This window comes from Pelophylax lessonae (assembly GCF_965119305.1).
Source record: "Pelophylax lessonae genome assembly, chromosome: 8".
Lineage (NCBI taxonomy): Eukaryota > Metazoa > Chordata > Amphibia > Anura > Ranidae > Pelophylax > Pelophylax lessonae.
The window spans coordinates 220,602,548-220,620,907 of NC_138775.1; the positions used below are offsets into that span (position 1 = coordinate 220,602,548).

The window sequence follows — 18,360 nt, forward strand, 5'->3', positions numbered from 1 at the left end:
GCGTGTGAAACTGAGCGAAAGGAATCGCCTCGAAGGCCGAGACCATCAATCCCAGACATCTCATACACGTCCGCAGAGACGAGTGTGGAACGTCCCTGAGGGACCTGACTTCCTCCTGAAGAGTCCTGAGCTTGTCTTCCGGCAGGAAGACCTTCGCCTGCACCGAGTCCAGTATCATTCCCAGATAGGGAAGACGAACCGACGGACTCAGTGTCGACTTTGGAACATTTATCGTCCAACCGAACTCCTGCAGAGTTTGCATTGTGACAGACAGGTCCTTCTCCAGACCCTGACTGGTCGCAGACCGAATCAGAATGTCGTCCAGATACCCCAGGACAGAAATGCCCTGGGCCCTCAATAATGCCAGAACCGGTGCAAGCACCTTGGTGAAGACCCGCGGAGCCGAGGCGAGCCCAAGGGCAACGCCACGAACTGGTAGTGATCCTCCGCAATGGCAAATCGAAGGTATCTCTGATGCCCCTCGAATATGGGGATGTGAAGGTACGCATCCTTCAAATCGATGGAGGCCATGAATTCCCCCGGAACCAGGGCAGCCACCACCGAGCGCAGGGACTCCATGCGGAACTTGCGAACCCGCACAGAGCGGTTCAGAGCTTTCAAGTCCAGAATCGGACGAACCTTGCCCTCCTTCCTGGGCACGGTGAACAGATTGGAATAAAACCCCCGAAATCTGTCCCGATGAGGCACCGGAACCACCACACCCTGAGCCCTCAGGTCCCGCACCGCCAGGTGCAGATCCCGCAGGCGCTCTGGAGACAGTTGTAGATTTGAGGGAAAAAATCTGCTCTCCGGCCGAGAGAGAAACTCGATCTTGTAACCAGATCGAACGATTTCCAGAACCCATCTGTCCCGCACACGGGCCAACCAGGGCTGAAGAAAACCGAGCAAGCGTCCCCCCACCCCAAAACTGGGTGAGGGCGCCCCTTCAGGCCGAACTGTTATGGGCCGCAGGTCCGGATTGGCCGGACTTCTGTTTCCCAGACCAGGGCTTCTTCTGAGAGCCTTGGCCTTTGAACGGTTTGCCCTTGTAGTGCGGCCGAAAGGCACGAAAGGACCCCTGAGGGGGCCGAAAATTCGCATGCTTCTTCCCAGAAGCCCCCTTAGCCTTGGGGAAATGGGGCAAGAGAGTGCTCTTACCCCCGGTGATCCCCTTAATCAACACATCCAGGGACTCCCCAAAAAGGCGAGACCCATCATAAGGCAGATTGGCTAAGGTTTTACGTGAAGATTGGTCCACCGACCAACATTTCAACCAAACCAGGCGGCGAGACAACACCGCCACGCTGTGCACACGTGCAGCCAACGGAATCAGGTCCAGGTCCGCATCACACAGATACATGACACCCTGGTGGATCTGATCCACCATATCCAGGGTCGCCGCCGAGGCCGAATCGGCCACTAGGACGCGCCTAAGCATCTGCGTCCAACTTGCGATCGCCTGGGCCGCCATGAGAGAAGCAAACAGAGCCTTAAGCATAGAACCCGTAACAGAATAAGTATGACGGGCAAGAGACTCCAGTCTCCTATCCGTGGCATCACGGAAAACAGGGGAACCCTCTGCAGGAATCGCAGTGGCTTTGTTCAAAACCGCAATTGCATGATCCACTGGTGGAGGCACACACCACCGTTCATCAGTGGCAGACGAGAAAGGATAACGCAGCTTGAATTTACTTGGTACCGCAAAAGGTTTGCGCAGATCGCGCCATTGATCCTTAACAGCGCGCTGAAAATCGGCATTGCAGGGAAAAACCTGCGGCGTCCTGCGTTTTCCCTGCGTCCCATAAGCCGCCAAGGCAGCGGGAGGACACACTTCGTCCTGCAAACGCAGCGTCTGCTTAATGGAAGCAATCAACTCATCCATGATTGCAAGCTCTTCAGGCGAGCCAGGGGGAGAATTATCGACCCCCTCAACTTCAGCCTCCACCTCAGACCCCACTAGATCAAGAGAGGAGCGGGACCCCGATAAAGGGGTCCCTGCTAGAACAGCCCCATCACCTTCACCCTCAGAATCAGAGGACAGAGCAACTCTGGGCCGTTTAGTAGATTGAGCAGCCACCAGCATTTGCACCTGGGCAGCAAGGCCAGCCACAATAGTGGCTAAATCCCCCCCTGGGGGGGAAACAGCGGTCCCCTGGCTTTCCACCAATACTGTGGGAAACTTGCCCTCCTGAGAATCCATTGCCCCTGTATGCCAGACAACCAAGGGTTAACTGCCCCCTTTCAGCAAGCGCGGCAAGCGCAGCCCACCGCACCACACTCAGGCACAATGAACAGACTGAATACAGGCAATGGCAAACAGGAATAGAAGGATAAAACCTGAGGAGACCCTCGCCGCTGCTGCTGCCTCGATCGGTGTTCCAGGAAAGAGGAAGTGATGCTGCCAGGGCGCTCTATGTAAGCCTATGGAGGCTACAAGAAAATGGCCGCCGTGCATGTAAACCATGCGGCCGGAGCGGGCGCCGGTAAAATGGCGTCGTTTGGCGCCGAAATCGCCGCTCCACAGTGCATAAAAACACACACAAGCTTATCCCATTATATGGATACATGTTAGATCGCCGCAGCGATCGCTGTATATGCCCCAACATGCCATAAAAACATGCCCCACAGCACACAGCTTCCCACACTGCCCAGCCTGACACACACAGTGTCACACAGCTCCCCCCCCCCCCCTTGCAGCCCACAGCATGCAGCCGAGAGATAGGGAGACAAGCAGTGTGAATAAAGGCAGGTTACACAGTCCCAGACTGAGACCCCCCCCAGACAGACAGGTCCCCACATAGATACACTTACCTCACATGGCGTGGGGAACCCGCACAGGCGAACAAGCCGCTGCACATGAGGCAGGGAGAGTCGCAATTCAAGACGCACACAATGGCGGTTAAGAAACCGCACAGCGTCCGGTGAGGTAGCCACCTCACCAAACATCCCTGCACCGAACAGGGATGGGTCGTTCACTGTGCCAGGAGCGTTACCTGGCTGAACGCTCGATGGCAGACTGGGAAGCCACTGACCCACGACCTGCGATCAGGGGGATCAGCCCGAGACCCAGTCCGCATGATCCTCTTCGTCCGAAGAACTAACTAATGCTGACCAAAATAACAGCTAAGTAAAAGGTAGAGAAAAAAACTCAAACAAAATATTAAAAAGAAGAAAGAGTCTGGGACAAAAAGTCCCAGCACAGAGAGAGCCAGCCACTCCTGACAAGCTAGACATTAAAACTGAGATATGGTTGCAGGAAGTAGGAGGGTATTGACTGAGGGGACCACCCCTTGAGGGTGGGATATGTTAAAGCTTTATTGTTAACATATTCTGTTGCCTAGCTACTCCTTCGGAGCAAAGTCTAATACCCCATATGTGACGAATATGAAGAGGCGGCGACTGTCGGAGGACGTAAGAGAAATTCTGTTTTCACATTGTCAGTATGGAGTGCAGAGTGTAGATTAATGGGAAAAAAATGAATTTAAACATCTGTAGTATCAGGCTGCAAAATAAAATTGAAAACCGTGAATACCGTGAAAGTGGTCTGAATACTTGATGAATGCACTGTATGAAGACTGACCTCCTTCTGCAAATACTATTTGCCTGTCATTCATGCCGATCCTCAGAAAAATCACTTTTATCCCTCTGGTTTAACACCAACCTAACCTAAAGTAGTCTCCAATGCACTCCTAAAATTATCCCAAGGGTAGATGCCACACTATGTGTGAGGTAAATGACTGGGTGGTCACCCACAAAGAAATATCCAAAACAGGTATAGAGGCACTTATGGGGCGAAGATATACCAAAGCAAAAGCAATGTATTGACATTATGACAGAGAACCGTCTATCTTTCTCAAGATGCTCCTGGAATTAGAAAGTTGCGTAGAGCATTTCACTGTGCGTGCACATCAACACTTTTAAGACCTTATTTAAAAAAAAAAAGAAAAAAAGAAATGTAAAAAAAATCAGTCACCGCCAAACCAGTTAAATAGTGATGCTGTACTGCACTGGTTACAGTATGAACAAGAAAAAAAAAAAATTGTGAATTTTGTTTTTAAATTTCTTAATTTTCCAAAAAATTATGACAAAAAATTACAACTTCAAAAAACTTGCCATGCCTCTTACTAAATACCTTGGACTACTTTCCAAAAAGGGATAATATAGGGGTATTTATACTGTCCTGGTAATTTAGGGCCTCAAGAATATAGATAGTTTGTCAGTATATCAGGATTGATCAATTTTCGGATATATATATATATATATATATAGATATATATATATATATATATATATATATATCTATATATATATATATATATATACCATAGTTTGTGGACTCTAACTTTCACACAGATTAAATAATGTCCACTGATTTGGGTTATTTTCACCAAAGAAATGTAGCAGAATACATTTTGGCCTACATTTATGTAGAACAATTTTTTTTGCAAAATTTTATAACAAAGAAAAACGTGTTTTTGTTTTAAATGTTGTTTATTTAGCAAAATAATTTTAAAAACTCAGTGGTGATTAATTATCACCATAAGAAAGCTCTAGTTGCGTGAACAAAATGATAATTTTGTTTGGGTACAAGGTTGCATAACTGTGCAATTGTCATTCAAAATGCAACAGCACTGAAAGCTGAAAATTGGCCTGGGCAAGAAGGGAGTAAATATGCCGGGTACTGAAGTGGTAAAAAGTGTTAGCTGGAGTTCAGCTTAAATTTGTTAGTCAAGTCCATCAAAATTTGCTAATGCATTCAACAATACCCTCTCCCAAGACTGAAAACACTGTTGCTTAAAAAGATGTTTTTGCTGGTGCTTCGTCCAGATATTGGCCACCCTAGGTGTGTTGCTGGCCAGATCACCAGGAGAAAAATGGGATTTTTGACTTACCGTAAAATCCATTTCTCTGAGTTCATTGTCGGATACAGCTCTCCAAAATTCTAAACCATTGGGTTATATTGCCCCTACAGGAATAAAACACTAGGCAGAAAAAAAGACTTGGCTATGGTATACTCCCCCTCTCTGCTATGGGTCTTCAGTTTTGTAACAAGCAGTGTGAGAAGTAATACAACTCCATAGAGGGGTGGGTTCTGTGTCAGTCAATGAACTCAGAGAAATGGATTTTACAGTAAGTCAAAAATCCCATTTTCTCTTTCATTTATTTACGAACACAGCACTCCAGTATTCTGAACCATTGGGATGCCCCCAAGCAGTGCCAAACATGAGGGGTGGGACAACAAAAAATCCCAAGGCTAAACACCATAGCCAACCAGGTGAACAGGAGCTCAACAAAAAAATAACTTGAGCCCAACCTAAACAATATACCCCCAAAGAGGAAACAGACCCTCTAAACAGCAGCCTGCAAAACCTTGCAGCCAAAGGAAGCATCCGTAGGTGCCAACACATCCACTTTGTAGAATTTAGTGAAAGTGTGCACCGACGACCAAGTGGCCGCCTTGCAAACCTGCGCCACCGACGTCTGATGACGGAAGCATCAAGAAGCACTAAGCGCCCGAGTAGAGTGCACCATTACAAGGAAAGGAGGAACCTGACCCCCTGACCGAGTTACTGACTCTCTGATCCACCTGGAAATGGTCACAGAACAGGTGGACAGTAGAGATGTACCGAACGGTTCGCCGGCGAACGGTTCCCGGCGAACTTCGAACGTTCGCCGCTGCGGGCGAACATATGCGATGTTCGGTCCGCCTCCTATACATCATCATTGAGGCAAACTTTGACCCTGAACATCACAGTCAGCAGACACATTCCAGGCCAATCAGCATACCTCCCTCCCACACCCTCCCACCTCCTATAAATAAGCAAGGGCAGCATCCATTTTAGATCATTTCTGTGTTACTGAGAGCAGGGAAAGTGCTGGTGCTGCTGCTGCTGTTATAGCTGGGGACAGTTCCCGGTCTTGTTAGCCAGTGTTCTTGGTACACTCCTGCTGTAAGGACAGCACCCCAAAAAGCCCTTCCTAGGGCTGGTATTTGAGGTTTTTTTTGGATATATATATCTATTGTTCCCAAAAGCCCTTTTGAGGGCTGGTATTTGTGTAATTTTTTTTGTTCTGTGATATATATATATATCTATCTATCTATCTATTGTCCCCAAAAGCCCTTTTGAGGGCTGGTATTTGTGTAATTTTTTTTGTTCTGTGATATATATATATATATATTTGTCCCCAAAAGCCCTTTTGAGGGCTGGTATTTGAGTATTTTTTTTAATATATATATATATATATATATATATATATATATATATATATATATGTAGCATGTCCAGAACCAGAAAAAAAGATCATATAGGTGTAAAAGGGGTTCCCACCATCCCTGCTCTACTGAAAAATTATCTTTTTTTCTGGTTCTGGACATGCTACAGAGCTGAAACTTCACAGGTACACTTTTTAGACCCCCTAGACACTAAATCACACAAAAAAAGTTCTTAAAAATTGTCATTTTTGATAGAGAGCCAATTATTGGAAAAAAAAAAAAAAAAACGTAACAAAAAAAAATTTCTTTGGATTTATTGTCTGGGGGGTCTAAAAAGTGTACCTGTGAAGTTTCAGCTCTGTAGCATGTCCAGAACCAGAAAAAAAATAGAATCAGGGTTAGGGCTAGGGTTAGGGTCAGGGCTAAGGTTAGGGTTATTTTTAGTGCTTAGGGTTAGAGTTAGAGTGGTAGGGGTAGGGCTACTAACTCTAACCCTAAGTATCTCACCGTAACCCTAACCCTAGCCCCTAACACTAAACCTAACCCTCTAACCATAACCCTAACCCTCCAACCTTAACCCTAACCCTCCAAGCCTAGCCATAAAAATAACCCTAACCCTAAACCTAAACCTAACCCTAACCCTAACCCTAATTCGTATTTTTTTCTGGTTCCGGACATGCTACAGAGCTGAAACTTCACAGGTACACTTTTTAGACCCCCCAGATGCTAAATCCAAAGACATTTTTTATTTTTATTTTTTTTTAATTTTTCCAATAATTGGCTCTCTATCAAAAAATTACAATTTTTAAGAACTTTTTTTTGTGTGATCCCTCTCCGGCATGCCACAGTCCAGGTGTTTGTCCCCTTGAAACAACTTTTCCATTACTATTGTGGCCAGAAAGAGTCCCTGTGGGTTTTAAAATTCGCCTGCCTATTAAAGTCTATGGCGGTTCGCAATGTTCGCGAACATTCGCCGATGTTCGCGTTCGCCGTTCGCGAACAGCGAATTTTATGTTCGCGACATCACTAGTGGACAGCCCTTTTATTGGCCCGTCCTTATCACAAACATTGAGTCTGACCTCCGAAAAGACTCCATGGCTGCCAAATACACCTAAATTGCCACATTTAAGGCATGTAAAGCAAATTCCTCAGGATGCTTGGGCCTGGGACACAGGGAAGGCAACACAATGTCTTCCTTCAAATGGAAATCAGAGACCGACACCCTGAGAGCAGAGGTGATAGCCACCAAAAAGGCCACCTTCGGGGACAGCGTAAGCAGGGGAATCTCCCGAATATGCTCAAAATGAGGTTTCTGGAGAACTGAAAGCACCAAGTTCAGATCCCGAGGTGGTAAAGGAGACCGCACCCGTGGAGTCAGATGTCGAACCCATTGAAAAAAAGGTACGCACCCAGGAGTGCGTGGCCAGGGGTCACTGAAAGAAGACCGCCAAGGCCAACACCTAGCCCTTGAATCTCAGGGTTCGTACACATTTTTACCAATAAAATTCCATGACTTTTCCATGACTTCAAGTAAATATTCATGACCTAATGTTTCATGAAATGTCTATGTAACTATTGTAATTTAACCAATATTATCAACTATATTCGAATATACTGGAGAAAGAAAAAGATTTGATGGGCGCTCCTGCTTGGTGATAAAGGTTCAGGTCAGGCAGTCATGATGGATAAGGTGCAGCCAAACTGGTATGGATGGCACAGATGCACAAATGCGGCGCTTACATCAATGGCAGCTCTTTGTTAGGCCGAAACAACAGTCCCAGGAACAGGCAGAAAAGAGAGAAAGGCGCCACTCAGTGTAGCAGATGTAAATAATTTTACTGACACATATTAAAAACGTACATGGAGTTAAGCGTCTATCTTCATAGCTCAGCATCCTTCCGGGTCCACGGTGTTTCCATCCCTGAGGCTGGCCAGCAGCCGGGAGATGATACTAGGGGAGAACCAATCAGGGGACTCGAGGCAGTGGTGAAGCACATACCTCATTGGAGGGCCGCACGAACTTGATGATGCGGGGAGCGGTAACCAGTTTTGGAGCATGAGTGAACCGCACTCATCTCCCGGCTACTGGCCAGCTTCAGGAATGGAAACGCTGCGGACCCGGAAGGACGCCGAGCTATGAAGATAGACGCTTACCTCCACGTAAGTTTTTATTATGTGTTATAAAAATTATTTACATCTGCTACACTGACTGGCGCCTTTATATTTGAATATGCAGAAAAGAGAGAGAGGTGCCACTCAGTGTAGCAGATGTAAATAATTTTATTGACACATAATAAAAACTTACATGGAGGTAAGCGTCTATCTTCATAGCTCGGCATCCTTCCAGGTCCGCGGTGTTTCCGTCCCTGAAGCTGGCCAGTAGCCGGGAGAGGAATGCGGTTCACTCATGCGCCAAAACTGGTTACCGCCCCCCGCATCATCACGTTCGTGCGGCTCTCCAGTGAGGTATGCGCTTCACCGCTGCCTTGAGTCCCCTGATTGGTTCTGCCCTAGTATCATCTCCCGGCTACTGGCCAGCTTCAGGGACGGAAACACCGCGGACCCGGAAGGACGCCGAGCTATGAAGATAGACGCTTACCTCCATGTAAGTTTTTATTATGTGTCAATAAAATTATTTACATCTGCTACACTGAGTGGCGCCTTTCTCTCTTTTCTGCATATTCGAATATACAGTGATTGTGAAACAAATTTCCATGACTTTTCCAAAACTTTGTGGGTTAAATGATTTTCCAAAACCTTTCCAGGCCTGGAAATTGCCTTTTTAAAATTCCATGACTTTTCCAGGTTTTTCATGACCGTACAAACCCTGCTTGATGGTACTCAAGGCCAATTTCTGCTCGACATCTGGTTGAAGGAAGGTAAAAATCTGAGCCACCAAAAAAGAGTGAAGGTGAACACCAATCGACTCACACCATGATATGTACACTTTCCACATAAAATGGTAGATCTTCCTAGAGGTAGACTTTCTAGCCTTCAGCAGTGTCGGAATCACTGACCCAGGCAAACCTCTATCCTTCAGCTCCTGGCTTTCAACAGCCAGGCCGTCAAAGCCTGCTACTGTAAAGCAGGATGGAAGATCGGCCCTTGGGACAGTAGAATCTCCCTGAGAGGCAGACTCCAAGGGATGTTCGCACCAGGTCGGCATACCAAGACCGGCGAGACCAGTCAGAGGCCACTCGGCCTCGATTCTGCGCAAAAGCCGTGGCAGAAGCTTGAGGAGGGAAGGCATAGATCAGACAATACTGGCCCCACAGGGCCACCAGAGCATCTGTGGTCTCCACCAGGGGATCTCAAGACCTTGCCGCAAACCTTGGTACCTTTCTGTTGAGCTGGGGCGCCAACAGATCCAGATCTGGGGTGCCCCACCAGAGGCATATATGAATAATTCCGGGTGAAGGGATCACGCCCCTTGGTCCAACGCCTGCCGACTGAGATAGTCGGCCAGCCAGTTTTTCACTCCTGGAATTTGTACAGCGGAGAGGCCTGGAACAAAGTGTTTTGCCCACCAGAGAATGCCGGCTACTTCCAGGGCTGCCAACACACTCTTTGTCCTGCCCTAGTGATTGACATAAGCCACCGCCATGGCATTATCTGACTGAATCCGCACCATAGTTGATCCGTCCAGTGATGCAGGCACAGCCTGATCACCCGGAGTATAAAGACATTAATCGGCAGTCTGGACTCTTCCAGCGTCCAAAAACCCTGAGCCGAGCTCAGTCCCAGGACACATCCCCACCCGGACAGACTGGCATCCGTGGTGACCACTGTCCAATACAAGGGGAGAAAGGATTTGACCTGCCGGAGAGTGAAGCCACCAGACCAGAGACCCTTGGTTTCCCGGCTCAGCCGGATCGGATTGTCCAGACTTTGGACACTTGTCCCATTTTACCAGGATCTCCCTTTGAAGGCAATTTGTATGGAACTGTGCAAATAGAACCGCCTTGAAGGTAGATACCATCAGGCCCAGCACCCGCATGCAAATCTGGAGGGATGACCATCTGCTGGACAACAGGAGTTGAATCGCAGCATGCAACTTCTGGAGTTTGCCCAGAGGAAGGAACACTCTGGCTAGAGCTGAATCCAGAGTCAGGCCCAGATAATCAGATTTTCTGGATGTATTTAGAGCAGACTTCTGGTAATTTAGAAGCCAACCAAACTCCTTCAGGGTCTGTATAGTGATCTCCACATCATACATCAAGGAAGCAGAGGACTCGCAGGAGATGGTCACCCAGATAGCCTAGTACTGCAATCCCCTGCTGACACGGTAATGTCAGAACCGGGGCCAACACTTTTGTGAGGAGGAGCGGAAGCGTCACCAAAGGGTAAAGCCACTAAGTGATAATGCTCTTCTACAGCAAAACGGAGGAAGCACTGGTGTTGGGCACATACTGGAATGTGCAGGTAAGCATCCTTGATGTCGATAGAAGCAAGAAAGTCACCCTGATGTAGGGATGCCACCACCGTGTGAGAAGACTCTGAACTTCTGTACCCGCAAAAAGCAGTTGAGGGCCTTGAGGCCTAGAATTGGATGTACCATGCCCTCTTTCTTTGGGACTGTGAACAGGTTTAAATAAAAACCCTGAAAGCGTTCCGAGACCGGAACCTGGAAAATCACACCCTGAAGGAGCAATGCCTTGTACCGCCCCAAACAGAGCTTGCAATCGGTCCGAGGACAGACGCACACTGGAAGAGAAGAATCTTTCCGGAGGGCAAGAAATAAACTATCTTGTAACCGGACAGTATCCCTTCGTGGACCCATTTTAATTTACCAAAGAAGTCCACGGGCCAGAAACCAGCAAAGATGTCCCCCCATCCCAGGCACAGGTGAGAGCCCACCTTCATGCTGAAGGAGCCTTGTCCCTGGGTCTAGAGAATCTCGCTCTCAGCTTGCCGGACCAGGGCCGCTTAGGACCTCCTAAGAGGACTTGAAAGGTTTTGAGCCCTTTTCAGTTGAGCCCTTTTCAGTTGAGCCCTTTTCAGTACACTCTGAGGGGCGAAAAAACTTCTTGTGAGCCGAGAAAGATGGGCCACGTCTGCAACAAGGCTCTTTACCCTTCCCAGACTGTGGAAGAAAAGTACTATCCCCCCCTGGGAGACTCTTAAAGATGCCATCCAGGGTAGCCCTAAACAGGCGATAACCCTGAAAAGGTAAACCAGTGAGAGCTTTTCTTTTTTCGGAAGTCTGGTCCGCAGACCAACACTTAAGCCATAATACATGCCTAAGCACCACTGCCGAAAAACAGGTCCACCAACTGGTCCACTAATTCGGCAAAGGCAGGGGGAAGCAGCTCACCCTCCAGGTCCGGGCGCAAAAGTTTAGCCCACTCGGGGTTTTCGACAACAGGGCATTAGTGAAGACCGGCCTAAGTGCTAAACCAACAACAGTGAACATATTGCGGACTACGGACTCCGCTTACCGGTCAGCCGTATCTTTAAAAGCCGGAGATTCCTCAACCGGATTTAAGATTGCCTTGTTCAACCTGGAAACTGGGGGGTTCACTACTGGTGGAACAGTCCACTTCTTGAGGATGGACTCCTCAAAGGGGTACCTTATCCCAAAGCGTTTAGGAACCACAAAAGGGACGTTTTGGATGCTCCCACTCTTTTGCGACACATCTGTCAAAATAGGAGGCATAAGGAAACACTTTTGCTGCGCAAGACGGCCCAAAAGTCCCCTCCACCTGGGGCACAAAGGACTCTAGGCCCGCCATCAGTGCATCAATAGATGGCTGGGACCCTGAGACCTGCAGCCTCTGAAAGGGGATCAGGTGGGGAAAAATGCTCCAAAGACTCCATCAGTAAAGAGGGGGACCCCCCACAAAAAGGGTTCAGCATCACTAAGGGACACCCCCACTGTGCTGGTCCCCAGCAAGCAGAGCACCCCACAACCTCCAGCAGAGGGAGGGACCCCACCATACTCATCACCCCACTGTCTGCTCCAGGATGCACTTGCTCCACGTGCGGCGTCCAAAAGGAAAGAGCTCCCACAGCAAAAATCGTCTCCCAGAGGCTCCTCTATTATGGCCGCTGCTCTATTAGCACGGCAGATCAACAAAAATAGCTGCCGGACTACACAAACAGCTAGTCGGCCATTGAAACACATAGGCTACAATAAAATGCCTAATGCGTGTGGCTCTACGAGGCTCCCAGGGACCCCTGGCTGTAACTACAAAGGGGGGTCCGGGCACAGGGCCCCCATAGAAGGCAGTGCCTCCCCCCCAGCCGATAGCCCAGTCGCTGGCAGCGCCCCCTACACCACCAGTAGGGTATAGCACACCCTGCCCCAGACACTATCCCAAACCACCACACTACCCAAGGGGGGGGGGGGCAGATGACCCACAAGGACCACCAACATTTAGGGGGGGTCTGATGAGAAGGAGGGGAATCCACAGGTCCAACTGTCCCAGGGAGGGAGGACAGCTACACATCACACCAGACGGGCCCTGCTCCAGACAGAACCTCCTCACCATCAAAATGAGGGTACGGTTGGCCAAGAGGAATGCTACAACTCAGGCTGAGACCAAGCTGTATGCGACCTCTCGAGGCATTTAACTCGCAGGCCAGCCCCTGTCCAGTGGGGCTACGTCACAGCCACCTTAGCGCGGAGCTGTGGTCTGCGCACGCTCGCTGGCCAGACTGGGATGACCACTGGATCTAGATCATCCAGCCCGTCGCCCAGTCCAGCAGTTGATTGTAGATCTCGCAGCAAAAAAAAAACGGTCATGTAAAAGGAAAAAATTGCCAGGACCAGAGACCCCAGGAGGGAACTAGGTCCTTACACCTGACAAGGCATAAGAACTATAAGAACTATAGCAGAGAGAGGGGGGGGAGTATACCACCTAGGACCGCAGAGAGGGGGGGGGGGGGGGAGTATACCACCTAGGACCGCCCATAGGCATAGTATGTCTTTTTTTTTTCTGCCTAGTGTCCTAATCCTGTAAGGGGCAATAACAATACTGGAGAGCTGTGTCCGTCAATGCACGAAAGAGAAACTAATGCAGCCACCATATTTAAGTATTATCAAGCTGCTAAATATTACACGTTTCCTGTATCTATTACTGCTTTAAAATCACTGTTCACATCAATGCATTTTTATCTAGTACATTTTGTATGAAGGATGTTAACAAAATGCATTTTTCATAGTGAAGAACAGACTGCAAAAAAATAAATAAAAATTAAATAAAATAATAACCATAATAAAAAGGGGAAAAAAAAGCATTTTGATGCAGGAAATATGGTCAACCTGAACAACATGCAAATATTGATGAACATGCATACATGTTATTGCGTGTATAACATGCATATAAACACAATAAATAAGCTTGAAAACATTAAAAATTCAAGTATTTTGAAGAGTAAAAGGGACAAGCCAATCTTTCAGTATCTAAATGTTCACTGTTATTCAGAGGATAAAAATGTGTCTTGACCAATGCCTGGCTATGTATAATATATGTATATATTCTATTTACATACATTTAACAATATGCATTTGGTTTCAGCACTGTTGCCATTCATTTATGCATCTTCAACAGCTATATATAGATGTACCAGCACTGTTGGTAATGTGATGCTCACTGGATGACATCTTTAAAAGGCTGCTCAAATATTATTGCAAATATCCCTAGGAATAGAATGTTGTAAGCAATGCAGCTGCTTTAAAATCCTGATTGCACTTCTTTTCACAGTGATGACAGGAGAGATGTATATTGCCTCCTCCCCATACCAGATGGGTACTGGTCTGATATCAGCTCTCTGGTTTTCAGAGAATGCTGATTTCCACTGGGAGATCAGGAAAATAGTATTTCATACCCCTATTCCAGGGCATTTCCAGAATAGAGGCGGCAACAGGAGGGAGGAGAACTCCATGCTGACCTTGGATGGTCATAAGCAGGGAAGATAGATTTACAGCCATTTTATGGGGTGCCTGACCTTTGCGATTACCACTTGCTGTCAGGTTGCAGATAACTCATGAGAGCGGAGCTGCCCAGCACATAAAGAGTTTAGGGACAGGCAGATGTTACTTCAAGGTCCTGCTGTACAAAGACCTTAAATTCTAAGCAACAGGCCACTGCAGAAAGAGGTATACTCAATGCTACCCAAACTGCCAGAAATATTCTTCTCTATAGACATCTTTAGAAATACCATAAAAGACTGATGTGACATTCTCCATTTCAAAAATGTACCGCTTTACTACAGAGTCAAGCTCTGCTTAAAGATATCCGGTCACCAGGTCATACTTCTTTATTTGAATCCTTTTTCCAAAACTGCAAAAATATTATACTTGTGTAATAGTTTTTCTAGGGTTGCACCTATACATTTTTTTTTTTTACTGCTGAATAAGAGTACTCATAGTTTTGGTCAAGTACTGGTTGATGCGGGGTACCGATATGTTGGGTGCAATTTGCATCCATATAGAAAGAATGGGCACAAATAACACTGCAAAGAATTGCATGCGATTTGAACAGGAATGCGGTGCGATTCCTGTCCGAATTACATGCAGTTTCCCCCACTGCTCCTGTGTGAACCCAGTTTTAGCCCCGGTTCACACTTGTGCGAGTGCCGGGTTCGCATGTAATGTCGGAGCGCACTGCTCCTTCATTACATGCGATCGGCTGTGCGGTGCGAGTTTAGCCACACACTTTGTATGGCTAAATTCGCACCGCAGCAAACACGCACAGGGACCCTTTTTGGAAGCTGCATCAGGATCGGACTCAAGTTCACACTTGTGCGATCCGATCCTGTGCGAACTGCACGATCGCACTGCGATATGCGATCAAACTGGGGGTGTCGTTAAGATTACATTGACACCCCCAGCGTATCGCATATGGCAGTGTGAACTGCCGGGGGTGCGTGTGCGATGCGGGAACAGGCTGCGGATTCGCAGCCTTCCCGCACTCGCATAAGTGTGAACCGGGGCTTATAGTGATTTTGAGCCCGAGTTCACACAGGAGCGGGGAAACCTCCCAGCACGACAGGTTCCACCAGCTCCCATATGACTGTGGACATCAGTGGCTGCGGCTTCTTCTTCCATGGCTTTGCCCCAGCCTCCCACAGCTTTGAACCATCCACTGGAACCCCTCCCCTCCCCCCTGGTCCCACTGTACCAGATTACCAATCCCCCGCTGTCAGAAAAGCTGCTTTACCTGTCTGGGGATTTGAAATCTCCACGGCTTGCTCTCTTCTTCTGACAGTACGGGCTAGATGGCTTCTGATTGGTCAGTGCCATCCATGTGATGGTGCTGACCCATTAGAATCTCTGGGGGGGGAAGCCATTGGAGAGGCAGGAGGAGCCGCAAATGTCCGCAGTCCGATGGGACTTTGGTGGAACCCGTCATGCAGGGTGCCTTCCTGCACTGCTCCTGCGTAAACTTCACTATGACAAGCCTGGGTTCACACAGGAGTGGTGCGGGAAACCGCATGCAATTCGGAAAAGAATTACAACGCATTCCTGTTCAAATCTCATAAAATTCTTTGTAGTGCGATTTGTGCTCATACATTTTGTGTGGATGCAAATCACACTGTTAAGTAATGATTTCATTATTGGGAGCATTTTCAAGAGTATGAGTAATTTTGAAAATACTCAGCATCAGTGCATCCCCAAGCCCACATTCACACTGAGGGTGGTTTTGAAATTGTGCAAATTCAGCTGAACTCGCACAATTTCAAACCGGCATTTCAGTCTGACTTGGGGGGTGATTTGAGAGACATCTATGCAGGTTCATGCACAGATGTCTATTGAAATCGCCCCGAAAGTCGCCAAAAGTTGTGCATGAACTACTTTTGGGAATCTGCGACGCTGCAAATAAGCTCTGATTTGGCATGTGATTTGACACATCAAATCGGCCCCATGTGAACGGGGGCCAATAGTTTTCTCATCCTTCTATATTTACATGCTACACCTGCAGAGAATCAGAAAATTCTGGGAATATTGGATTCAATATGCCAAACCAGACTCTCTTTATTAATTAAATCAGAGAATTAAGAATTAAAGCCTGGTACACACTACTATTTTTTTTTTTTTCGTTCAAAAAAGCACTGGACGGGAAAAGCGTTGAATGGCAGATGTTTTTCGTCATTACCCTTTAACTGAAGCTGAAGGAACGCACAGCTTCTATCGGACCAGCTGCTGTACACACGGGCCGAACGTTGGCCCGTTTCTATTGAAACTGCCGATGTCATCCGACTTTTGGCCCGTGTGTACTAGGCTTTAAGTCAGAGCTCCATGCTGGCAAAACTTTATTTACAGCTAGATGTCTTGCTGTCAGTATCAGCTTGAGGCTTTGCTGGGAATTGGAGCCACTAACACAAGCTGAATCGACTTCTGAGTGTCTTCAGAGCACTGTGCCAGCAGTATTTTGAAGGGGGGGCATTGGATACGTGGCAACTTTGCAGGCATTGTGACAAAAAAATAATAGGCGAATGAGAAAACTATTGGGGACAGGTTGCATGGTTTTGCAGCTCCAAATAAAGAGTTCAAAAGAAGGTCTTTAACCAGATTTTGGAAGTGTTACATGTGCCCAAAAAAGGTCATCATTGTACACAAATGCCACAGAGTGCTACATTCTCACTTACACCAATTCTAGTATATCACAGAAAATTCCTGTGGCTTTTTTGTCTGTCAGTCACATCTTTCTGAACTACTCTATAAACTAGGACTGTTTCATGGCTCGGTGAGCAAAGAAGGCTAAACAAGGAAAAAAGTGGTGTCACTTTCCTGGCTGTGCAGTGTGGCAGAGGTCTGTGATTTACATGAACGGATGATCACAGGCAGATCTCTATACGTATACCCCAGGAACAAGACTCGTGTGTGGGGGATGGAATAACAGACAGCCAATCAATCAACTTGTTTTACATAGAGTGATCAGCCAAGGGTTTCCACTAGGACTTAAGTGAGCCATAGACATGACAACACCTGATTTCAATGTTTAAGCCTTTGTCTCATTTTAATAACAGATAAGAAAAAAAATAATTAGACAGAAGAAATAGACATTACTTACCATAATGCAGAGGTGTCTGCCCTTCTGAATCCTGGGAGAGAAAAATATACAAGGATCAATTGTGTGTACAAATTTAAGTATAGTTGTGCTAAATGGATTGGCAAAATTCCTAAAGATCCCTATAAGAGTTGACCAGGTTCAATGCTTATTGATAAAATGTCACATCAGAGGCCAGAAAAGCATTAATGTATTCTGATTCCCCAGTTTGGAGAACGATACATTAGACTGATATATTCTGAAGCCCTTTCCTAAATAAGCTACAAACATTTTATAAAAAAGGTAACTACTGTATATTTTAAATCAATAAAACTGCTACCTAATTGTGCTACCACATTAGGCTTGTTCTCAAATAGAAATGTAGTAATATTCATCTGTGCATCAAAATCTGTCACAGCAGACACTGGCTCCAAACACACATATTATACCAAAGATACCCCCCTTTTCTTTAACTTTGACAGAAGTGATCTAGAACAGCAGGACCATGGACAGGGAGGATAGTTGTCTTTACACTGACAATTTTATAGGATCCTGCATGTGGAAACTGCAAACATGCAAAAATCTGACATGTCAAATCGCATGCCAAATTGCAGCCTATTGCAACGGCACTGTCCCAATCGGTGTCATGCTGACTTTATGGCGCCACACCGATTTCTAAAAGTAGTTCATGCACTACTTTCTGCGACTTCGGGCGATTTCAATAGACATCAGATGTGGGTGGCTGACGGCCAGGAGGAACGCTGCGACTCAGGCCAAAGCCAGGTCGTATGCGCCCTTGCGAGACATTTAACTCACAGGCCAGCCCCCGTCCAGTCGGGCTATGTCGCGGCCAACCTACCGCGGAGCTGAGGCCTGTGCGCGCACGCTGACCAGACTGGGGGGACCCTCTGGATCTAGATTATCCAGTCCTTCACCCAGTCTGGCAGTTAATAGTAGATTCTCAAAGAACAAAATAACAAAGATAGGAAAAAATTAATTTAAAAGAAAAACAATTGCCAGGACCAGAGATCCCTGCAAGGAACTAGGTCCTTACTCCTGACTAGGCAGAAAAAAAACCTGTGAGTGCCTATAGCTGAGTGTGGGAGTATACCCCCTGGGACTGCCCATAGGCGTAGTCAAGCTTTTTCCTGC

At 47.0% G+C, this 18,360-nt stretch overlaps 1 protein-coding gene across 1 annotated transcript in view; it reads right to left on the bottom strand.

Annotated features, from left to right (window-relative positions):
- ACBD6 (acyl-CoA binding domain containing 6) overlaps positions 1 to 18,360 on the bottom strand; it is a 151,959-nt gene that overhangs the window by 4,449 nt on the left and 129,150 nt on the right. The window contains exon 7 of the mRNA XM_082264923.1: positions 17,233 to 17,263. Coding sequence (XP_082121049.1) covers positions 17,233 to 17,263 — 31 coding nt within the window. The remainder of the gene's footprint in view (positions 1 to 17,232; positions 17,264 to 18,360) is intronic.